General features: G+C 41.5%; 1 protein-coding gene across 1 annotated transcript; it reads left to right on the top strand.

Moving 5' to 3' along the window:
* The first annotated feature begins 15,469 nt into the window (after nucleotides 1-15,469).
* Nucleotides 15,470-20,195, top strand: LOC131223853 (phenylalanine N-monooxygenase-like). Its single transcript, XM_058219379.1, has 2 exons — nucleotides 15,470-16,591; nucleotides 19,329-20,195. Exons 1-2 carry the CDS (start codon nucleotides 15,539-15,541, stop codon nucleotides 19,959-19,961), a joined length of 1,686 nt encoding a protein of 561 aa, XP_058075362.1. The 5' UTR covers nucleotides 15,470-15,538; the 3' UTR covers nucleotides 19,962-20,195.
* Nucleotides 20,196-26,294: the final 6,099 nt, after the last annotated feature.

The raw sequence follows: 26,294 nt of genomic DNA, 5'->3' as shown, positions 1-26,294 counted from the left end.
AATGGATGAGTCAAATGGTGAGTATATAATCTCATACTCGGTACGTCCACATGTCAGTATGGCTCATCTCTGGGATATCATCGGGGTCTAGTACACTCCACAATAGCTGCCGCCTCCCTAGCCGCACAACTAGCGAGTGGAAAAGACCATATTATTCGCCTAGCCAGTAGTCTGTCAATACCTACCCGACTGGTTAATAGCGGACCCATTTATGAGCTAGTCAAACTTAGCCTAGCTTACAGCCCCCTCACTCGTGTGGATAAGGCCACACCCTCTTCTAACCAACCACGACACAATGGGAGACGCCGCCTACTGGTATTCGGCACCCATGCGCTCATGTATCCACTCGGTCTAGACGTTGGAGTCTCCTCCAGTATAAGAGGATTCTGAGACTCTCATCCAATGATATCTTATGTGCCCATAGTGCTAGAACCAAATATTTTTGGTATCCCATCTGGTCATCTATGATGAACTGTGGAGGCCACAACCTTGATTTCGCTAGGGCGCCAAGTGATCATGTCACACAAATGCGAGATGCATGAGTCATATCATCCAGTCATGTATCAAACCTACACGTACTGCGAGATCATGTGGGGCAACTCTGTCTCTTAAGGAGTCCCCTAAATAACTCAACCCAATGACAATGCTATGATAAACCATTCCTCACAACAAGCATACAAATGATGTGTATAGACATGTATCATGATGTAATACTAAGCATGATCTCAATGTGTCCTACTTGGCTAAGTATACTGGCATGATTATCAGATATAACAAGCGATGACCGATCTTAACCGGTATGTCACTTATGAGAGTAGGGGCTGAACGATACACCCTCCTAGACATGTAGAAGTCTATATGGAATGGTCCATAATAAACTATCATAACCTATTCAAGGTACTAACATATCAATATCCTAAGGCGGGTTCCATAGAGGGACGATGGATCTAACACATACATCGAGATAGGCTCTACACAGTAGATATACTAAATCTGGTCCCGCATATTCTTCCATCTACGGTAAGGGAGGTGATGATGATGTACTAATGTCAAAGATAGGCCTCACACTCATCCTAAGAAGGTAAATGGACAGTGGAGATGATATATACATAACACGAGGTCCTAACAATCAATTACAAGGTAGGATACATCTCATGGGGTGAGTTAAGCGGGTATACAACAAGTGGGCTTCCTTGCTTCCTTTATCACGAACAACTGAGCTTTCCTATGAGGGCCTGATACGAATACAAGGCAGGCCTTAGTAGGATCCACACATTCAGTACTATATAATCCTACAAACGGTCTTGCTCATCATCTAAGTGGGGCCTCGGGTTTGGGTTACTAAGCTTGGACAAACACATGCATCTAGGTGGGCCAAATTCCCTATGGAAGGCCCGATACGAACACAAGATGGGCTCCAAGGCTTGGATGGTCCTACAGGGTATGGTGGAAAGCATCAATATCAAATGAGGGCCCAACGGTTTGGGATATCCCAATAAGGGAAGGATGGGTATCACTAGCATCAATGGGGCCCAGTGATTTGGGATAGCCCAATAAGGAAAGATGGGTTGAAAATTGGGTATCACAGTGGGCCTTACAAGGTATGGTTTTCAACGGTGGATGTTTAACCACCACTATTCCTATGATGCGGTCCGCTAGGGATTTGGACCTGACTCTCAATGGGGTCCACGACCCAATGAGATTTGGAAGAATGGATGAACAACGTATAAATAACACATACATTATGGTGAGACTCTACTCAAGATTGGGGTAAAAGAGTGGATGGGGAGACGAGCTTCATAGTGGGCCCTAGGATGGTTCCTAACGGTAGACATTTAACCATCGTTGCTCCCAAGGTGTGGCCCATTTGGAAATCGAAATCTTAATAGGGCCCTCAGCCCTCCAAATATGTAAGAGATAGATAGACGGCCTGGGCCCATCATTCATACAAGCTGGGCCTACATAAGTCGGCGAGATTTATGGCCTAAAATGGGTAGACGGCGTATGTATAACACACATCACAGTGGGTCTCATACAATCACAACGGGACTCATATAATCACAACGGGCCTTATACAATCATAATGGGCCACATACAATCTCAATGGGCTGCATCTCATGGGCCTAATACACATCGTAATGTGCCGCATCACATGGGCCTGATATACATCACAATGGGCCTCATATACATCAAGTGGGCCACATCACATGGGCCCCACCAATGGGCCTTATATACATCAAGTGGGCCACATTGCATGGGACGCACCAATGGGCCTCATATACATCAAGTGGGCCGCATCAATGGGCCACACCAATGGGCCTCATATACATCAAGTCGGCCGCATCAATGGGCTGCACCAATGGGCCATATACATCAAGTCAGCCGCATCAATGGCCCGCACCAATGGGCTTTACATACATCAAGTCGGGCCCACCGTTCGTCTGCATCAATGGGCCACACCAATGGGCTTCATATACATCAAGTCGGGCCCATTGTTCTAGGTGAACTATCTACACTATACATCTATTTTTAGAGTTCATTTTAGAACACTACCCAAAAAATGAATCATATCGGAAGATCATCTGGACCATACCACAAATAACAGTGGTGATACTGATTTCCACTGTTGAAACTCCACAGGGCCCACCATCATGTTTATTTTCCATCCAGTCTGTTCATAAGGTCACAAAGACCTGAATTAAGAGAAAAAAACAAATATCATATTGATCCAGAACTTCGATGGTCCCAAAAGGATTTCAATGGCGGGCGTTCAACTCTCCACTATTTTTTGCAGTGTGGTCCACCTCATAGATCTGCCTCATTTTTAGTCTCAGGCCTTGAGACGAGCTTGCCGGTTGGATGGACGGTTTGGATGTAACACATACATCAACAGGACCCATAGAATTGTTAACGTCATGACGCCCACTAATGGACGGTATAGATGAAGCACATGCATCGATGGTGGGGTCCACGTTCCTGGACGATGGTGACCCCACATGTGCAGATTGGGTCCCACCGTCCCAGGGATGGATGGCGTGGATTAAAGCAGCTATATAGCTGGCTGCTGGCCAGCGTACACTAGCCAATCTACTTCCAATCTAAGTGGGTCCCACGTGGGGCCCACCATCATGTATTATATATTATACTATTATAATATTTTTTTAATATTTTTTTATCTTTATTATTATTTTTAAAACTAGTGTCCAGGCCCTGGATGGCCTGGATGCAAGGCACATACATCATGGCAATCCCATCGTCCAGATGGACGGTGAGGATAAGACACATATGACATGGTGGGTCCTACGGCTGCCGGGCAGCATGGATATAATACATATATCATGGTGGGTCCCATTGTCCCAACTGGACGTGTGGATGCCAGACGTGCACCAAATCAGGGCCTCACCGTCTGCACTGAACGGTGGGATGAAATAGATATAGCATGGTGGGTCCCATGTGTGGCCCACCAGCTTGGAAGAAAGCTGATATTTATGTTTTCTCATCGCCCAGGCCAGTCCAAACAGACAGCCAGTGGTGGGCCCCGGACGTGGCAACGACATGGGCCTCGCTTGGACAGCAGCGTGGTCCACTAAATACACGGTGTGCATAAAATACTTGCATCATGGTGGGCCGCAATCAGGGAAGAGAGAGAGAGAGAGAGAGAGAGAGAGAGAGAGAGAGAGAGAGAGAGAGAGAGAGAGAGAGAGTCGTGTGATGGAGGGACCCCGAAACTATGGGCCCTCCCTTCCATACATTACAATATACATCAAGTGGGTCCCATTACATGTGGGCCCACTAATCAAAATCAACGGTGGAAATTCCTTCTCCACCAAGATGTAAGGTCCAGATGACCCTTTACATACTAGGAAAAATAAACATCATGATGGGGTCCATGGAGAATGGCCCCATCATGGAATGATCATGTGAATCATGGTGGGCCATCGGCCACACCTAGGGTCCAAAGTGAGATCCCTACCATCAATCAGTAGGCTCCACTTGGCCCATCATCAAAACATGAAATCTAGGCCTATAAAACATCCACTGTTGGATCTTCTTGGTCCGATGGAATGCAAAACTCCTTGGCTCTCTCTTTGATGGAGGTTGATGAAGGTTGGAGGGTTGAGATAAGAGATGAGAGGGGTAGGAAGTGGGCCACACTTGGCTCTCTTAGAGCTTAGAATTGCTTAGACGACCGACCTCTTTGGTTGCTTGGAAAAGTGAGTAAAGAAAGAGAGAGAGAGAGAGAGAGAGAGAGAGTGGTTGTAAGAGAGAAGTGATTGGTGTAAGAGATTGATAGAATAATGTAAGAGTTGACTTTGGGGTAGCTTGCGTAAGAGGGGTATGAGTTGTGTAAGAGAGGTGACATGTGAGGTATGGGTGTGATAGGTTGAGTGATGGGTTGAGTACTTGATTGATTGATGTGATGGGTTGTAGTGATTCTCTCAGAATTCGCAACACGTGACGTTTCTTCAAAAAATTCGCGGGCCCACAACTCTTGGCCTGAGTATTGCATCGGTGCACAAGACGCGGTATTGGAACCGCGGCGATGGTGCGGTCGCGATGGTACAAGTTTCGAGTCAAGCCAACGCGCGCAAATGCCGATTACAGGTCGTGGGTTGCCGAAATTCAATAGGGAGGATTGCGGGAGTCTACGTAACGGTACGGACTAGGATACAGGCCTTACATCGAGCACTTGGGTAGCAACTTCTTAAACCATTTGTACAATCTGGTCACGACTGATCCATTAAGGATCTAAGGCTGACGGGTGATCCAAATCAAATTGATTTACATTATCGTAGAATTTAGGGAACTGTTGGTGATTAAATCCTCCTGGTAGCCCTTGATTCCTGTTTTCAGTTATATAATTCTTAACCTCTCACTCCGGTCGCCTAATTTCCATGGGAGGTGACTCATTTCTCACTTCTGGGATAAGGACCGAGGGCAGATTACGCTGCAGAGGCGGCATTGGTAATAATGGAGTTGCATTATCGATCGAACTTTCCTCGGCATTATATTGTGTTGCCGATAGTGTTCGTTCATTTATCATAGCTATTAATCATCGCATGGCTTCGGTCCGGTTGGTTATGTATTGATTGGTTCTCTCATCTTAAATACGAAATTATTCCCCTTGGGCTCTTTTGTATTCTTGCACAAGCTGAATGCTTATATGAACATCCTAGAGCACGACAACTACCTCGTTCAGGAGAACAATCCCGGATGTGGATAGTCCTCCCTGGTCTCTAGTAGTAGTTGTCGGGCTATTATTTAAATTCATCGCCTCAGGGGTTGAGGGAACCGGCACATCCTCAACTAGAGGTGGTGCGATTGGCGTAGATGGTTCAACCCTGACAATATAGGTGCTCATTCTATTCATCATTGGCAACACCTCACTGGTAAGTTAGAAACAATGTCCCATCGGGCGTGCCAGAAAATTGTTTATTGTTGTTTTATGCACTGGGTGCGCGGGTGTGCTGAAATTGAAATTGCGGCTTTAATTCAAACCGAATGGCAATGACCCCAAGCGCTAAGATAGGCAGTTCATGAACTAAATCTAAAGAGATCGATCGCTTACTCAGCCACTTGCTTAGTGTGTAAAATTGGATCAGGCAATATTCAGAGGGTGGGGTTCATACTCTGATGATGAGTTGCACATTTGTCTTCTGTATGAAAAGACTTTTCAATACAGACAAAAAGGAACGGGAAAGAGATTTTTACAGTCGATCACGAAGAACAGTTGTGGAACATTAATTCGATGGATGAACTGAGTCCAGCATGCTAGCGTAAACTCAAATTATAGTTAAAGATTATCATCTACTCAGTTACCACTACGGATTATACTACAAAATGTAAATTAGTAGGCTTGGAAAGTAAAGATTATACTATGAAATATAACTTGCTTAACAAAGTAAAAGATTACACTATGGAATGTAAATCAAAGGATAATTGAAAGATAAAGTTTGGGTTGGTATAAGACAATCTTTCTTCTTGATTTGCTTTGTTATTTATAACTTTGATCCAACCATTCTGGATCATTACCATTCTGGATCATTCTCAAGTTCCGACGGTTATCATAACCGTTCTCCATTACTGCTCTATAGATGCTTCTCATGTTCTTTGCTTCCTTTGCTCCCTCTCTTGCCATCTGTCATATAACCATTTGAGCACGATCATTTCTTCATTGGCTACTTTAATAGCACACGGTACCACCTGATACATCTTGGCTACACTTATCGAGAAATTTCCTTCATACATATCTGTAAATCTTCGAATACACCATGCGTATCTGTACATATCACACATAACTCCTTTTGATTAGTCGTGGCAAGGTATGACGATAACGGGGATGAACAAATGTGAGATACAGACCACCTGTGCTCCTTGAATTTCAATTTTGTTTGTTATAATGAAAAAAGCAAAGGGCAACAAAAAAAGAAAAAGAAAAAAGGCAGCAGTAGCGTATTCACTCATCTTTAAGAGAATGGCTGGATTAATATTGGCTATTGGAGGCACTATTTGGTAAAATCCAAATCTTGGTGAAATTTTGCAGTAAAATTCCCAATAAACTATATTATAATTAAAAATATAAAATAAAATTTCACAAACTTGTTTTAGTACCGCATCCGAGCACAACTTAAAGAAAATTTTGGAGAAATGATGCGGTTTTCCCGGGGCACTAAAAGTTATATTGCTCCTAGTTGTGTTGGCACAGACCATCCAATCCATTGATCCAGATTGCTCATTAGGTCCAATGTACATTTTCATGGCCTTGCAAGCTAATATCATGACAATCTGGTCAATACTAACCATTTGATCAATGATCTTTAATATGAACGGTCAAGATCATTTACACAAAAATCGGTCCGATTTATAATTTAATTCATCTCTTTTTAGGGCCTATTATGTATTGCTTATGATTCTAAAGAAACATGTTAATTAGGAAATCGTAGCTATATTAGCCATGGATTGAAAAAAGAATGGCTATAGGGAAATTGCCAAATAAAGGATGGATTAAATCATCTGATGGATACAATTTTTGTATGGCGACGCATGAAATGTGTCATGGACTATATGCACAGTTCAGATCTATTAATTGGACTATCCAAGTAAACCAATAGAAGTAGGAGCACTGTAACTTATAGTGCTCTGATAGCACTAGAGTATTTCTGAAATTTAATAAAATCTAAACAAATAGAAAAATTTACAACTGTACGACTCATTTATGGCCCATTTACATTTCTAAGTCCACTTCTTTTTACCTCGCGAGAATAATCCCCATATGTACGGACGACTTGCCAAAGGTTGAAAATGCCCCTACTTATTACTGAAAGCTAGCGTTCCCTATGGCTACGGATTATAACCGTAGCCAGAACCGTAGCCCCTGCTTTTTTAATGTCCTTTGATATATATCAAAAGTCTTTCGATATGTACTTCGATATATATCGAAGGTCTTTCGATATGATCGAAAAAGGTCCAGAATTGTCCAGCGACTTTGCCTAAAAAATCCTGCAATTTTCGATACATATCGAATACTCTTCGATATGTATCGAAGGTGACTTTACATATAGCTACGAATTATAATCGTAGACATTACTGTAGTCCGTGCCGGTCTCTGCAATTTTTTTTGTTTTATTTTTTATTTTTTTACATGGAGAACTTTATTCTACCTACAATTTTCTCTAATACATACTTATATAAATAGGTATATATAAGCATATAATTTTTTTCTCTCTTTTTTCATTTCTTTCTTTATTCATTTAACAAGAATATCTTCTAAACCAAAATTAGTTACTTGACGTACCCTATATGATTTTGGGGTAGGAGAAGCTGCTTTATCCAACCAACCTGGTTAATTTTCAAGATTCCATCAGGTCGATGGTCGAAAATTCATTTCATTCACTTCGCAGTCAATTTCAATCAGTTCGCGGTCAATTTCATTCATTTCATTTACTTTGCGATCAATTCCATGCATTTCACGGTCAATCCCGGCGATTCCCCTTCACTTCACGGTCAATTCCATGCATTTCACAGTCAATTCCCTTCACTTCACGGTCAATTCCGTGCATTTCACGGTCAATTCCCTTCATTTCATGGTCAATCTTGACTATTCCCCTTCACTTCACGATCAATTCCGTGCATTTCATGGTCAATTCCCTTTACTTCACGGTCAATTCAATGCATTTCACGGTCAATTCCCTTCATTTCACGGTCAATTCCATGCATTTCACGGTCAATCTCAACGATTCTCCTTCACTTTACGGTCAATTCCCTTTACTTCACGGTCAATTCAATGCATTTCAGGGTCAATTCCCTTCATTTCACGGTCAATTCCATGCATTTCACGGTTAATCCCGGCAATTCCCCTTCACGGTCAATTCCATGCATTTCACGGTCAATTCCCTTTACTTCACGGTCAATTCAATGCATTTCACAGTCAATTCCCTTCATTTCACGGTCAATTCCATGCATTTCACAGTCAATCCCCCCGATTCCCCTTCACTTCACGGTCAATTTCATGCATTTCACGGTCAATTCCCTTTACTCATGGTCAATTCCGTTCATTTCACGGTCAATTCCATGCATTTCACGGTCAATTCCGCGATTCCCCTTCGCTTCACGGTCAATTCCATGCATTTCATGGTCAATTCCCTTTACTTCATGGTCAATTCCGTGCATTTGACGGTCAATTCCCTTCATTTCACAGTCAATTCCATGCCCTTCACTGTCAATTCCGGTGATTCCCCTTTACTTCATGGTCATTCCATGCATTTCACGGTCAATTCCCTTCACTTCACAGTCAATTCCCTTCATTTCACAGTCAATTCCTTTCATTTCACGGTCAATTCCGGCGATTCCCTTTCACTTCACGGTCAATTCCGGTGATTCCCCTTCACTTCACGGTCAATTCCATGCATTTTGCGGTCAATTCCCTTTAGGGCCTGTTTGGTTTTCCCAGATAACAGTATTCGGCCTGTAATGGGCAATTATGACTTTTCACATATGTTTGATTTTTAATGGTATTCAAAAGGATTTAAATCAAAGCAGCAGTTGGTGGGAAACAGCGGTAAATCAGACGCCATATCCTTCTAAGATGCAGGTACTTAAATGTAATCCTCTGACGCCCATCTGTCAGACTGAAACAGGTATGGTGGTTTGCGGGACATTGTTCCACCTTAGCTGTTCATAATACAAATGCACTTAGCGTTGTTATTTTTGCACAGAGAACGTCTCCCTTCCCTCCATTCCTAGCAAGAGTGGACTGAAAGATGACCCACATGCAAGGTATGATTGGGGCCTTCCGAGTTCCCTTTGGATGGATCCTTCCCAGACGTCGTCCATGCTAAACATTCTTCTCTCTCTCGTTTTCAGGCTGGGGAGATTAGATCTTATTGGAACCCTATCAAATACTGTCTTCGCGGCTGCGTATTTTGACTGAAATAGACTACAGAGGTAATACTCGGATTGCTGTTATCTTCCATGGATTTTCAGTGGTTTTATTTTTTATTTTTAGTTTTTTAGGAGAAACCTTATGTTTACTAGCATTTGTGTTGTCACTGTCGAGGGGTTTATTTTGAGTATGTTGGAAGATATCAACCTGGAGCTGCATATGAGGGTTCACCAACATTTGCATGGAAGGGGATTGCAGTGCGAGCCCATGGAAAGAAGTATCTAAAAAGGAAAATAACTTTTTAGGATCGTTTGGATATCCCGTATTGGGTGGATGTGGCAGAATGGGGTGGTCGGTTCTGCTGTCTTCATCCCGTCCGGTTTTACAGTGCATGGACTGTTTTTTCTTTTAGATTTTGAAAATGAACGGGTCCCACTCCATAACATGGCGATATCCACCCAGTCCCAGGGAAGATGTGGCCATACAATATCATATCCACCGCAATGTCCGTTAGCCCTCCCCAGTTGTACACTGCAATGTCCTTACAAACGTTGACTCCTCTGTTTACCTTCTGTTTACCCACTGTTTACCTTCTTACTTGCATTATCTTTTTGACAGTAATCTAAATTCTCAGTTTACCTTCTGTATAAACGAGGTCGAATGACTTTTTGGGCAGACGCATCTAAACAGCGGGGCCCCATCAGAAGAATGGCTTGCCTCTCGTACAACTGGGCCGCATTACCACATGGGTTAGCCTCTAGATGGGCTAACATGCGTGCATGCGTTAACTAGTCTAATAAATTCAAAGAGTTAAAGACGTTTTTTTTGTAGACCTTGGGTTGGCCTGTAGATGGGTTCGCCTAAAGGCAGTTGTTTGACAGAGTTCATTTGAAAAACATATAATAGAAAAATCAGTTCCTACTGGCTGTGTTTTAAGTGTTACTGAGGCTTGCTGATGGTTGGTGTGCAATAAGTAAAAGTATAAACTTTTCTAGTACTTTCAACTTGAAGGGAATTGACCATGAAATGCATAGAATGACCGTGAAATGCATGGAATTGACCGTGAAGTGAAGGGGAATCGCCAGAATTGACCGTGAAATGCATGGAATTGACCATGAAATGCATGGAATTGACCGTGAAGTGAAGGGGAATCGCCGAAATTGACCGTGAAATGCACGAAATTGACTGTGAAATGCATGGAATTGACTGTGAAGGGAAGGGGAATTGCCGGGATTGACTGTGAAATGCTTGGAATTGACCGTGAAATGAAGGAAATTGACCGTGAAATGCACGGAATTGACCATGAAGTACATAGAATTGACCGTGAAGTGAAGGAGAATCACCGGGATTGACCGTCAAATGCATGGAATTGACCGTGAAATGAAGGGATTTGACCGTGAAATGCATTGAATTGACTGTGAAGTAAAGGGAATTGACTGTGAAATGCATGGAATTGACCATGAAGTGAAGGAGAAATCGCCGGGATTGACCGTGAAATGCATGGAATTGACCATGAAGTGAAGGAGAAATCGCTGGGATTGACCGTAAAATGCATGGAATTGACAGTGAAATGAAGGGAATTGACTGTGAAATGCATTGAATTGACCGTGAAGTAAAGGGAATTGACCATGAAATGCATGGAATTGACTGGGAAGTGAAGGGGAATAGCCAAGATTGACCGTGAAATGCATGAAATTGACCGTGAAATGAAGGGAATTGACCGCGAAATGCACGGAATTGACTGTGAAGTGAAGGGAATTGACTGTGAAATGCATGGAATTGATCGCGAAGTAAATGAAATGAATGAAATTAACTGTGAAATGATTGAAATTGACCGCAAAGTGAATGAAATGGATTTTCGACCATCGACCTGATGGAATCTTGAAAAATAACTAGGTTGGTTGGCTAAAGTAGCTTCTCCTACCCCAAAATCATATAGGGTACGTTAAGTAACTAATTTTGGTTTAGAAAATATTCTTGTTAAATGAATAAAGAAAGAAATGAAAAAAAGAGAGAAAAAAATTTTATATGCTTATATGTACATATTTATATAAATATGAATTAGAGAAAATTGTAGGTAGAATAAAAATAAAAAAGATAAAAATAAAAAATAAAAATATTTTGCACAGGCTGGCACAAACTACAGTTATGGCTACAGTTATAATCCGTAGCTATAGGTCAAATCACCTTCGATACATATAGAAGAGTATTTTATATGTATCAAAAATTGCAGGATTTTCGAGGCAAATTCAGTGGACAGCTCTGGGGCTTTTTCGATCATATCGAAAGATCTTCAATACATTTCAAAGGACATATCGAAAAAGAAGGGGCTATGCTGATAGCCACGGTTATAATCCGTAGCCAGAGAAAACGCCGTAGCCATGTCTTCCTGGCTTTATTTTATTTTATTTTATTTTTTGTTGTTGTAATCCCCACAGCCTTTTGTGGGTCCTATTATGAGGTATGTGTTATATCCAAACCGTCCATCTATTTGGAGAACTCATATTAAGGCTTGAGACAAAAAATAAGACAGATCTAGCTATCAAGTGGACCACATTGTAAAAGGCAATGGAGGATTGAACGTCTACCATTGAAACCCTTTCAGGGGTCACAAAAGTTTTGGATCATTATGAAATTTGTTTTTCTTCTTCATCCAGGTCTTTGTGACCTTATGAATAGATTGGATGGAAAATAAATGTTATGGTGGGCCCTACAAAATTTTTAACGGTGAAAATCAATTTTCCCGCTGCTATTTGTGGTGTGGTCCAGTTGATCTTTGGATTTTTTTTTTTTTTAATGCTCCTAAATGATCTCGAAATATGGATGAACGTTGTGGATATAATAAATACATAATTGTGGGGCCATGTAACTTTGAACCGCTCGTACAACTCGGAGTTCGAGGAACGATAGCGCTCGTTTTCGAGCGCCACTGATCCGCTTGAAGGAAAAAACCAGTGGCATTTTCAACCTTTGGCAAGCCATCCGTACATCTGGGGCTTATTCCTGAGAGGTAAAAAGAAGTGGGCTTAAAAATGTAAATGGGCCATATATAGGTCGTACAGTTGTAAATTTCTCAAACAAATATGTATACGACAAATTCTTTACGATTTGACGGCATTTCTCAAATTTAAAATCTAAATAAATATTTATATGACAAATTCCTTATGATTTAAATAATTTTCCAGTGAATATCGCGATAATCTCACGATAAAACGCACAATTTTAAAATCTTGGTGTTAAAATTATATCACGATGAATATGCTAAACAATGATATATATCATGGTATTATGGCAATATTTCAAAGGCTCGGCTATGTTCGTCGCACAGTCCTCATGCAAGATCCAGCCGACGTGATCTCTCTCTCTCTCTCTCTCTCTCTCTCTCTCTCACAAAAGAAGACACCACCGTTTCATTCCACTTAGGAATAATTCTATGATGCATGTCTTTATAAAGTAGTGTGGGTAGCCAATTCTAACGTGTGCGGTCCATGTTCGGTAATCCAGACCGTTGTTCTGGTGCATCTCGGTTTTTGAGGGTTATTTCCTTTAAATGATCAGTAGAATAATCCTATCATTTTGGGACTTTAAGTGTACAAAAACAGTCCGTTGAGAAATTCCACAACGCTAGGTGCTGGGATCTGAGTCATGGATAAATTTTGCGTGGCCAATCCACTATGGTACATGGCAGGCCAATGATCTGAGTCGTTTGTCAGAACTGGAAGACTCGCGTACAGAGTGCAACTACGCTGCCAGCGTATATCATATGATACCTCCATTCCACTAGAGTAGAAATTTTATTTATGTAGAGAAACTTCAACATTTGCATGCAAATTATGGTTGGTATCGCTATTTTTTAAACCATCTATTCTTCTTCCCGTGTCTCCATGCGGACACGGATTGGCTACTGACAGTGCTCTGTGGGACCCATTATGATATGTGTCCCATCCATGCCATCCATCCATTTTTTTCTGACTATTTTACAGTATCAGCCTAAAAATTAGGCATGTCCAATTCTCATATGGACCACACCACCGGAAAGAGTGGTGATTGAACACAAATCATTAAAAACTTCTTTTAGGGCTACAAAAGTTTTAGATTAAGTTGGTATTAGTATTTTCCATTCATCCAGGTGTTCATGACCTAATCAATAGGTTGGATGACAAATAAACATTACAGTGAGCCCTAGGAAGTTTTTAATGGTTAGTATTCTGTGGCCATTATTTTCTTGTGGTGTGGTCCACTAGAAATTTGGATCTCTTTCATTTTTCGTTTCATGATCTATGATGATGAAAAATAGATGAACTAATTGGATAAAACACACATATACCATGCGGGGTTCACATAGCATTTTCAGTAGCCAACTCGTTACCGACGCTGCAATCCGATGACCGGAATAGACTGATTTTCACCTGGCATTGGACGCGGATTGGCTAATTACTCCATCACCAGCCACGTAACGGTGTCAAAGCTCTGTGGGCCTACCATGGTGTTTCTATTTTATCCATACCGTCCATCTATTTTTCCAGCTCATTATAGGGCATGAGCCCAAAATTGAGGCAGATCAAAATCACAGGTGGACCACACCACAGGAAAAAAGTGTTGACTGAATTTCCACCAAATCTCAAGTGGAAAATTGTAATGTTTATTTTCCATCCAGCCAGTTGATCAGGTCACACAAACGTGGATGAAAGGAAAACACAATAATCATCTTGATCCAAAACTTCTGTGACCCCCAAAAACTTTTCAACGATAAGCGTTCAATCCCACTGTTCCTAAAGTGTGGTCCACTTGAGATTTGGATCCACCTATTTTTAGGCTTTTGCCCAAAATGAGCTGGAAAAATGGATGAACGGAGTGGATAAAACATATGCGTCATGGTGAGGCTCACCGAGCTTTGATAAAGTTAGCTGGTTGGTGATGGGGTAAGTAGCCAAACGACGTCCTACGTGTGAGACCCAGGCCCTTGATTAGATGCGCCTAGAGATGGGCATCGAGTTAAGTCGGTCCGAGTTAGGGCTGACCTAACTCGATTCGATTTTGAAATAGGCTTGACCCGAACTTGACTTGACTCAGTCCAGAGTCCAGCATGCCTGAACCGATCCGAGAGAGAGAGAGGTGGTGATGGTGGTGGGTGGTTGCCGAGGGAGGGAGAGAGTTGAGGGGAGAGAGAGAGGATGTGGGTGGTTGTTGAACTTCGAAGAGGAGGATGAAGAAGGGAGAGAGTTTGGTATTGGGTTGTAGTCGTCTTCGGATGCAACATATAAGGTTAAAGATACTTAAAAACAAAAATTTTATTATTATTATATATATATACACACACACACACGCACACACATACACAAACATGTGTGCGAATCTGAATCTGAGTTGATTCAGTTTTGGATCGAATAGAGTCTGACTAGATTGAGTTTCGGGTCAAGTTGGATCAAGCTATTGGGTAACTCGAACTCAACACAGCTTGAGTTGGGATTGGGCGAATCCTACTCGGTTCAGACCGACTTACCCATTCATTTCGGTTTGAGTAGAGTCTAAACGAGTCCCACGAGTAGAGTCAATCATCCCGTGCGCCTCACCGTGTGAGTCTGTGTGAAACTGGCCGACAAGCGGACAGAGGTAGAATCCCCGTGTAATCGCAAGACCACCCGGTGAAAAGGCCGCATCTGACCAACAAGCGCCTGACGTAGGCACGCGGAACCTACTTGTGTGTGAGAGATCCGAGCCATTTATCACGTGGGCCTCACCCTGTACGTGCATCAGGTTAGACCATTTGGCGAGAGCAGAACTCAAAATCTCACGTCATCAAGTGGCCACTCGTGGTTCTCTCCCTACCTTGACGAAGAGTCTCGCACTCAAAACCCAACCCACGGATTTCATGCTGCCAACGTGACCCAAAATCCAAAAGCATGCATTCCCATTTATAACCTTGACTTGAAAGTATATGCCATTCATATCCCCCCACGTTTTTCTCCTCTCACGTGAAGTCCGTGTAGTCTCACACCGCGGCCATCCTACTCTATACATAAATATTCTCCAATCAACCCTTCCCTCCTTGTCTCCTTCCGACTCATATTTCTAGTGCATGCATCGCCACCTTTTCTAGGGCATCTCTCTCTCTCTCTCTCTCTCTCTCTCTCTCTCTCTCTCTCTCTCTCAGCCATGAAGAACAACACTTCCACCATCTCCTCGTCCTTGCTCACCCTCCGGTGGGCCGCCCATGATGGGGCCATGATCGGCCTCACTGGGATCCTGCAGAGCCCAACATACCCCACCACTGTGCTTCTCATCCTGGCAACCCTCTTCTTTCTCCTTCAATTCCGATCTGAAACTCGTAAAAAACACGCAATGCACCCCCTTCCCCCTGGCCCAGAATCTTGGCCCATCGTGGGGAGCATCCCAGAGCTGTTGTTCAAGAAACCAGCATTCCGATGGATCCTAGGTCTCATGAAGGAGATGAACACTGACATTGCATGTATTCGATTAGGGAGTACACATGTTATCCCTGTCACATGCCCGGAGATCGCCCGCGAGTTTCTAAAGAAGCAGGATGCAGTCTTCGCGTCAAGACCTCTCACCATGGGCACTGAATACTCTAGCCGTGGATTCCTCTCTGTTGCGGTTGCACCATTGGGCGATCAATGGAAGAAGATGAGAAGGGTGGTAGCTTCTGAGGTTTTGAGCGCGGCAAGACTCCGATGGCTACATGATAAAAGAATTGAAGAAGCTGATAACCTCATCCGGTACCTCTACAATCAGTGCATGAGCATTGATCGCAGATCTGAGTCGGGTGCAGTGATCAATGTAAGGACCGCCGTTCGACAATATAGTGGTAATGTCATAAGGAAATTGATGTTCAACAAAAGATATTTTGGGGTTGGTTGCACTGATGGTGGCCCAGGCGTAGAAGAAGAAGAACACGTTGAGGCCCTTTTCAATGTTCTATCTCTTCTCTATGCTTTCTCTGTCTCAGATTACATACCCCGTCTGAGATGCTTGGATATGGATGGGCATGAAAAGATGATGAAGAAGGCTATTAAGATTGTTAATGAGTATCATGAACCAATAATCGATGAGCGGATCAAGAAATGGAGAGATTGTGTAGGTGGGCCCCTCAAAAAGGAGCCTGAGGACCTTCTCGACGTTCTGATATCGATCACAGACTCCGATGGACGGCCATTGCTAACAACAGAAGAGATAAAAGCGCAATCAGCGGTATGATTTTAACATCCACAATCGTCTTTTCTACCTAATTACTCTGCTTATGAAGTCTGTGCAGTCATGAAATGGGTTATCTTGAACAGAAATGTTTATATGAATCACACTATATTTTGCTATGATCTTTGCTCTTTTAGCTAAGGGGCTAAACTAAAATGTGCAATTGCTATAAATTTTAACAGCTACACCATACAAATTAAATGGCATACATTCATGTTTAACCAGATAGTCCGAATTGTGGGTCCCATTGTGGATGGAGCATTACAACTCCAATCAATCGATCCGAACTGTCCATTAAGTTTCAAACATATTTCATATCCTACTATGCCAAAATCACACTTATCGGGTGATCCAATTCATTCATGATTTGGTCTTATTTTCTACGGCCATCCGTTTTTTTTTAGTCCATGGATGGCTGGGATGGCTACAATTACCTTATAAAAGTGATTCTTTAGAATCATAAGCAATCCATAAGTTCCCCCAAAAAATAGATGAATTAAATAGTTGCTTAAACCTATTTTGTGTAAACAATCTTGACCGTCCATAGTTAAGGCCATCGGTGATAGTTTAACTTGCATCTGGGGGCTCTTTTGTAGATGCTTATCATATGATAGGCGCCCCTCCTCCCTTTTTCTGGGTGGGGTGCCTGAATGTCTATCCTGGCTGTGTACAGTTTTTGTGAGTATCATGACATATAATACCAAGGTTCCAAAATAATAATAATAATAAATTAAAGCCTTCCATCAAAAGGTTAATATTTGTCGTATTTACTTGATGTTTTCAAGGTAGCCCATGAAATGTGCCTTCGACCTAAGAAACAGGCTGGATCAATTGATTGGGTGTCTGAAGCAACTAGGAGCACTTTAACTTATAGTGCCCAGAGAGGACCGGGGCATTTATCATGAATAGATAAGTGGATTGCCTGTGGCACCCGCCAAGCGATATGCATGTGGCACGACATGGTCCAAACTCTGTGGGGCCCACCTTGATGCATGTGTTTTATCCGTGCAATCCATTTCCAGCTCATTTTAAGAGATGATCTCAAAACTGATGCAGATTCGAAGTTCAAGTGGACCATACCACAGAAAACAGTGGGATTGAATGCTGACCGTTGAAAACATCCTAGGGCGCACTGTAATGTTTTATTTGCCATCCAAACTGTTCATAAGGTCACATGGACCTGGATGAAGGGAAAACATGAATATAAGCTTGATCCAAAACTTTTGTGGCCCTGAGGAAGTTTTCATTGGTAGGCATATAAGCTTGATCCAAAACTTTTGTAGCCCCAAGGAGGTTTTCATTGGTAGGCGTTCATATATTCTCCACTATTTTATGCGGTTTGCCATAAAATAAGCTGAAAAAAAGAAAAGAAAAAAGATAGATGGATAGCATAGATAAAACTAGAGCTGTATATGAGCCGAATTGAGCGGATCTCAGCCTATTCTAGCTCGAGTTCAACTCGGCTCAGTCCTCGAGAATGATTGGCTAGCTTAGCTTGGTTCGGTAGGCAGCCCCGATCAACTCCAGTCGAGTTCAAGATGGAGCTTTCAAGTCCATTGTTTTCTATCTAGATTTTGCACAGGGGAGTTTTTTATTTTTATTTTTATTTTTTGTGTTATATATAATATAACATATTAATTAAGTTATATATATATATATATATAAAACTCAAGCCAAATCGAGCCAAGCCAAACCAAGTCAAGCTCGAGTCGAGCTGAAGTTAGGTTAACTTGAGCTTGACTCGAAAGGATTTCAAGCTCAAAATATCATCTCTCCTCGACCTAAACCCAGCTTCAAGTAGAGCCGAGTTGGGCTTATTAGAGCCCAATCGAGTGAGTTAACCGAGACAGCTTGGTTCATGTTCCACTCTGGATAAAACATGTACACTTTAGTAGACCCCACAAAGCTTCGGCCATCTTTTGCCATGGGATATCCTTGTGGTGGGGAGCAGATTAGGTGAAACCCTGACCTCACCTAAGATGATGTGGTCTCTACTGTGGGGCCCACTTCATATATCTATTTTATATCCATGCCGTCCAACCATTTTTCCATATCATTTTAGGACATAATCCCAAAAATGAAGATCCAAATCTCAGGTGGACCATACTCTAGGAAACAATAGTGATTGAATGCCCTACATACCATTAAAAACTGGTTGGGGCGAACCTTAATGTTTCTGTAGGATTTATTTTGCCATCCAATCTGTTGATAAGATCACGTAAGCTTGGATGAAGGGAAAAACACAAATATCAGCTTCATCCAAAACTTATGGCCCATTAATGTTCAATCACCACTGTTTCAGATGGTATGGTCCACTTGATAATTGGATCTGCTTCATTTTTTTTAATCATACACTAAAACGATCTGAAAAAAAAAAAAGAAAAGAAAAAAAGATGGAAGGCATTGATATAGAATAGATACACCAAGGTGGGCCCCACGGTAAGGGCTGCGCCGTCTTGGGTGAGGCGTGGGTCTCCCCCTATGGCAGGTGCCACAGAAAATCTGCTTCCAATGATTAGGGTTTTATTTTTAATATGTACCAGTATATGGTTGGACCCAGTCGATACAATCACCTTGCAACACGTTCCCTGGAGAGATGGCTCTACCAAATTAAGTAATCATGTTTAGTTGTTCGAACAACGTATAAACATGCAAACCTTTTTATCTCCAGATATTAAAATTAGAAGAAAAAAAATATATCCATGTAATCGTAATTTAATTTTTGATCTTGCAGGACTTGATCTATGCATCTGTAGACAACCCATCCAATGCAGTCGAGTGGGCCATGGCAGAGATGCTCAACCAACCAGATGTTCTTAAGAAAGCAGTGGAGGAATTGGATAGAGTAGTGGGGAAGGACAAACTAGTTCAAGAGTCTGATTTCCCTCAACTCAACTACGTTAAGGCATGTGCTCGGGAAGCATTTCGGATCCATCCGATTGCACCCTTTAACCTCCCACATGTGGCCACCGCTGACGCCACAGTGGCAGGCTACTTCATCCCGAAGGGCAGCCACGTTATTCTCAGTCGAACAGGACTTGGGCGAAACCCTAAAGTCTGGGATGACCCACTCAAGTTTAAACCAGAGCGGCACCTGAAGGATGGGTCCGGTGAAGTTGAGTTAATTGAGACAGAACTACGGTTCATCTCATTCAGCACGGGTCGGCGCGGGTGCATGGGGGCCCCACTTGGGTCAGCAATGACCGTCATGTTGTTGGCTAGGCTTCTACAAGGGTTCACTTGGAGCGTGCCACAAGGTGAATTGAGCATCGACCTAACTGAGTCAACCAACGACCTCTTCCTTGCTAAGGCGCTACATGCGCATGCTACGCCTCGATTGCCAGCGCATGTGTACCCGACCCACTAATGGGTGGATCACACATATGTTTTGGTATTTACATGTTTGATTAAGTATATAAATGGATTTATCATTGTAATCGCTTGCTATATTTAAGGTTTGAGGGGTTTGATCATGCACTCTCTACGTGTGTCTGCTTAACGTAAACACATGAAAAGGCAATAGGGGAGCTCATTTTGACTTCTCTTTCCATTTTGTTAATCTTCATTCCATTATAATAAATCCCGGTGTCGAATGTTGTCCTATCAGTGTGTCCATTTTTTTTCATATATATATATATATATATATATATATATATATATATATATATATATATATATATTATTTGGCTTCGATAGAAGTTAAAAGGGGTACAAATCCAATGAAAAAAAAAAGGAAAAAAAAAAATAAAGAAGACAAAATTAGATGGATTATGATACTGAAGAAGGCGTGTGATCTAAAGAGATCTGTCGAGTGGGCCCGGCATCCAGCCTGTTCAAAAGGTCACACTGACCTGGATGAATGGAAAACACAGCCATATCTAAAACTTCTATGGTCACCAAGAAATTTTCTAATGTTGGCGTTCAATCCCCACTGCTTTCTGAAGCGTGGTCTACTTGAACTTTGGATCGATCTGCTTCATTTTTATAAGAATGATAGATACTGCGTATATAACATATACATCATGATGGGCCTGCAGGACTTTACCAAGTCAACACACCACTGAGGTCGGAGGTGTATTCCATACCACGCGCATTTGGTGTCCAATCTGCGTCTGGATGGATGGAAGATGCCTGCATGATCTCCGAAACTGGAAGTCATTGGCTTACAAATAAACGTCCAGAAAGAAACACATGCTCAGTCATGGAAAATAAGCCAATTATTGCTGGAAAGTGATGAGCCTTCATGACAAAATGAGTAAGCTCGAAGTTTGCGGAACCCACGCGCATCTACGGCGTCCTCACCTTCACGCCAGGCTGCCTAACTTCCCGACGGAAAGTTTGGTGGGGCCTACCGTCATGTTTATTGCCCAAAAACGATGCAAATCTTAAATTCAAGTGGGCTGCACGGCGGAAAAACTTGTGTAGGTAAATGCATATCATTGAAACCTTCCCGTGTATACCGTCATGTTTATATACCATTCAAACCGTTTATGAGGTCATTACTACTCGGATGAATTAAAAACAAAAAAATAAAATAAAATAATTAGCCTGATACAAAACTTCCGGGGCCAACAAATGTTTCAACGGTCGACGTTCAAGCCTCTGTTGTGCAGCCAACATGACTTTTGGATTTCCGTCAGTTTTAGTGCGTGTCCTAATAAGATACGTAAAAACAGATTGACGGGGTGGATTTCTCATAAACAACACGATGGGCCCCACCTAACTTCCCGTCCCAGGAAGTTCCTGCGGAAGTCTTCCGCAGTCAATCCGCATCTTATACGCCAGTGCATGTGCCAGTACGGCAGACTCAGTTCAATCGAACGCCCAACCACTCAAATCTTGCACGTGTGGAGTGAGTCACTGAGAAACTCGTGGAGCAGACTCAGTTCACTCGAACGCCTAACTTCTCTGATCTTGCACGTGTGGAGTGGAGTCACTGAGAAAGTCGTGGAGCAAGCACCCCTTCAGTTCACTCGAATGCCTAACCTCATGAGCAAAGTACTAATATTAAATCACCATTTTTTTTTTTACCAAGTAATTTTAAAATGTATTTACGATTGTGTTCGATTTATGATTTTGATTACGTGGAATAAATTTTGCAGCTCAATTTAAATCAAACAACTAAGAGCCCCAAGGAGTTTCGATCATGAAAGGGTTGCAGAGAAATGGGGGTTCCAGCCTCTTCATAGGCAACATCACGTTCGATATCTTAGAGGCGGACTTAGATTGGATTTTCAGCAAGTATGGCAAAATAGCCGACGTGTACACGACGCGGGATTAGAAGCTTCATCACCACCCAGGTTTTGGCTTCGTCAGATTCCTCTACACAGCAGATGCATATGTGGCGATGGGTGTTCTCAACGGCAGGAGAGTGGATGGTTGGACCCTTACGGTGGAGCTTGCTAATCCCATAAATCATCACCCAAACCGCACCTCTCTCAAACGGCCGGCTCAATCTCACCCAAACCCCTCCTCTCTCAAATGGCCGGCTCAAACCCAAACCCCAAACCCCCATATTCGATCAGAACCGACCAATATAGTTGGGCCCACACCATTCCCCCTTTGGGGGGGTGAAAGCAGGAGCCCCGTCCAGAGACACCACTTACAGCTTCACCGCGGATTGCAATGAAATCAATCAGAAGTTGAAGCAACTGGAACTCGCCCTAGTGGGCCACGCGATAAACCAGGACATCCCTATCATCCGTCTTCTCCAAGCACTGCGGGACTTTAGGTATGCCGCCTCTGCCATCGATATCTCCAGAATTGCTGTTGATCATTTCCTTATGATTTTCAAGACCAGGTCTGAAATCAGCTCCTTCCTCTCCGACCGGTTGCTACATTCATCCATGGGCATCTCTAAGGTCGAACCTTGGAGTCCAGTGGCATCGACGACCAACTGGTATCGATAACATCGAATTGAGTCCTTTTTATGTCTAGCAACCACAAAGTACTTTGGACAAAATATTTGATAAATCGAAAGTACCTTCGATAATATCGAATTTCAAATATCGATGATATCGAAGGACAGTCGATGATATCGAAAAGCATCAGAGCTTTATCCAGCAAAGGCTTGGTAAATATTCTTGATATTGCTCGAGGAATCGAAGGACAATCGATATCATCGAAATTCAAATCTCGATAATATCGACACAGTATCAATGACATCGAAATGGGACAAGTTGGTCCAGCGAGTTTTTGAAAGAAAATCATCTAAATGTTCGAGGAATCGAAACCCCCATCGATCTCATCGAAATTCAAATCACGATGATATCGATAGAGATTCGATACGATCGAATCAGGACAAAACTGTTCCAGCAAACTTAAAAAGGAAAATCTTATGTGAATAATCGAAGAATCGATATTGGCTCGATATGATTGTAATTCAAAAATTGATGAAATTGATATGAGATCAATATCATCGAATTGAGTCACAAAATGTCGAACAAGATTTCTTTAAATATTCATTGAAAAGATCGATAAATCGAAACCACTGTCGATGATATCGGAATTCAAAATTCGATATCATCGACACATGCTCGATGCCATTAATCTTTGGTAAAAAAGTTCCGGGTATGTGCTTTAGCTGAGTTCGCATCATCGAACCCTAGCTCGATGGAATCGAAAGTATACGTTCAATGACATCAAGTCAGGACCAATGAGATCGAACTCAGTCAGACTTGACATATTTATTACTGTTGTGACTTGTTGCCTATATATAGGAAGCTTGCTCTTGATTGCTGTGTGAGAAAAATAGAGAGAACTTTGAGAGAGTTTTGCATATTATTTACCCTAAGCTCTTTTTCTCATGGAAGTTCATCCTTCAATCCACCCTCATTATTGATATTAAATAGAGTGGATTGAGGAATGAACTTCCCCATTCAAGGATCATTCAGCTACTACCTTAATGGCAAATCATTGAGCTGTGATACCTTGAATGCTTGGAATCACTCATTCTCTAAAATAGAAAAATATTTAATAGAGTAGGATTCCAACATAACCTTGACTCAATCCGTCGCCTTTATTAGAACATCATCAAGTGTTGCGGATCAAGGGAGTTGAAGAATCTTCATTATCAAGGAGGAGATCTTCATTAACGTGCTTAATGAGGCTCATCTACTTATTTGTAAGTCATTAGAGTCCAGGTCACAGGTGCTTCTCACCCCTTTCAAGTCCTCATAGGAGGCCTTCAACGGGAGAGTACGTGTGGGTGCTGTGTGTTGACCCTTGCTCTTGTGTAGGGCATAAACTCTAGGTTTCTTGTATAGATCCTTGGCCTATGTGGCCTAAAACTCTAGGTTCCTTGTGTGGATCCTTGGTCTGTGTAGCCTAAAACGGAAGTTCCTTGTGTGGATCCTTTGCTCTTATGTAGGGCATAAAACCTAGGTGCTTCGTGTTGACCTTTGCTCTTGTGTAGGATATAAACTTGTGCATTTGTGTAGGCATGTTAGGTACCTTTTGTAGGTCCTAAAGTCAACCTTGTGTAGGTTGTATTGGTTTGAGGTAAACCTGATTTGAAACCTCCGTTAGTGAAATTCGGTACACTCAAGAGTTGAGTGCGTCCGCCGGGAGTGCAGTAGGCATATAGCCGAACCACAATAAAACGACTGTGTTTGAGATTGTTATTTGCATATTCTTTTATTGTGTATATTTTGAATGATCACATGATGCATGATTATTTAGAACTGATAAGTATCGCATCTCACACACAGTCATTTAGTGCATTCATCATAGACTAAATTTATATACTGTTTAAATATTGAATAGTCTTGTCATTGGATCCTCTATTTGGCTTGGAAGCCATTAGAGTTAAGTTGAAGATATCTTGATAAATTGTTATATTAGATTAAGATAATGATAATAGGATTTTAAATTATCATAAAATTTTATAAAGTCCTATTCACCCCCCTCTATGACACTCTGACCTATTCCTACTTCTACTAGAGCGGTCATTACCGCAATTTCAAATCTTACACTAAAAACCAAAGGCTTATGGTAGGACAACCTTACTAGAACGTTAGTAAGTATCAAAAACTCAAACTTAAAAAGAGGCAAAGAAAATAAACTAAGTTATTACAACATTCACCACAAGTGCATAAAAGGAAATTACACCATTCACCATAAGTGCATAAAGTACATTACAACATTCACACACATAAATAAACACTATCATCCACCACAATTCCAAGAATTATAGTGGTTTGTTTGTGTGTACACCAACCGTTCGCAAACAGCCACACAACTACTCTACTCCTAATATCCACACCCATGGGATATTGGCTTTCACTATGAAATAAGGTTTTCCAAGGTTCACCTTAAAACCTTCACAATTGTGTCTTTCAAATGGGCTTACACAATTACAAAAACCCCACATGAGTTTTTCCTGGCTGAATTTCACAAACCAAAATTACAGAAAATAAAATACTTATCTGAAGATTCCGATATAGCCTGGTAGATCTAATTCAATGTAGACGTAGATATTCAATGTCCAATCTCAAAAATGAAAGGGTTCTAGGTCTAAATGATTTTTAGATTAAATCAACCTAGCTTGATTTGATTTTGATCTCGAAAGGGGAAATCACAATACCTTATATATATATATATATATATATATATATATATATATATATATATATATATATATATATAATAGAGTTGAATAGAGATCACAAAATCAAATACAAAAAGCTATAAATAGATTCTAAAATGAATAAGTAATAGCTTCACAATTACAGGAACTTATCTCTCAGAGTGATGGCTTGATTAGGCCTGGAATGAATGAAAAACTCTGAGATTCATCCTCTATTTATAGGTGAAAATTTTGTTCTCTCGAATGGTCTAAGGGTTGGTTCAACTGGTTGAAGCACTAACCAATTTTCAAATTTTCTGGTGCGATAAGATAAACTCGTTACTTTATTGGTCGAGGGGGACCACAAAAGCTTGCTGGACTTTGAGTCGAGCACTGCACGACTGGTCGAGACTGTTCACTCAATTAGTCAAGCAGTGTCCACGACTGATTGAGCCATAATAAAAAATTTCTGAAAATTCTCAACAAATCTTGAACTGGTCAAGAAACACTTTGGACTAGTCGAGCCAGTGCTTGGACTAGTTGAACAAAGGTTAGGACTAGTCGAAGAAAAATCTATAAACTTATACATTGACCCAAATTCAATATGCAATCAATATAACCTATCCTATGGTCAATCTAGGGTCATCCGTACCTTATTTGTGAGTTTGAAATATCGAAACATCGATTGCTTTTGATTACTTGAAGTATATGAGCCTTGTCCTTGAAGTCTTGAACTTGAGCTAGACTTAAGGTAGTGATCTTTAACTTTAGCTTGAGCTTCAAACTTTAGTTCTTGTACTGAGCTTGTAGTCTTGAACTTTGTCAACATTCTTTAACTTGTATATATAGAAAAATTTGACGATGATGTGGACGGCTCAAAATGCATGAAGATGATCTTTCCAACTTATTAAAACACGATACAAATTCTAAATGGTTTGGCACAATAAAATTTGACAAATCCGGGTGCTGGATTTCCAATATAGCACTTACAAGATCGTGCCCAAAAAAGTTTAGATTTCAGCGTATGTGGTGTCTGCATGAGTCCTTTCATGAGTTGGTTAGAAATGCTTGGAAAGCAGATATTATGGAGGATCTGCTGCTAGTTCTGGTTAGCAAACTAAAAAATGTGAAAGC

Source organism: Magnolia sinica, chromosome 13 (assembly GCF_029962835.1).
Source record: "Magnolia sinica isolate HGM2019 chromosome 13, MsV1, whole genome shotgun sequence".
Taxonomy (NCBI): Eukaryota; Viridiplantae; Streptophyta; class Magnoliopsida; order Magnoliales; family Magnoliaceae; genus Magnolia; species Magnolia sinica.
Note: the sequence above shows the minus strand (reverse complement) of the source record. Positions and strands in the feature narration are given on the sequence as shown.

What these genes read in the sequence shown, in the direction of transcription:
- LOC131223853 (XM_058219379.1), top strand. Translation starts at nt 15,539, where the DNA reads ATGAAGAACAACACTTCCACCATCTCCTCGTCCTTGCTCACCCTCCGG. An exon ending in AGATAAAAGCGCAATCAGCG is followed by an intron (nt 16,592 to 19,328) that starts GTATGATTTTAA and finishes TTGATCTTGCAG; the next exon opens with GACTTGATCTATGCATCTGT.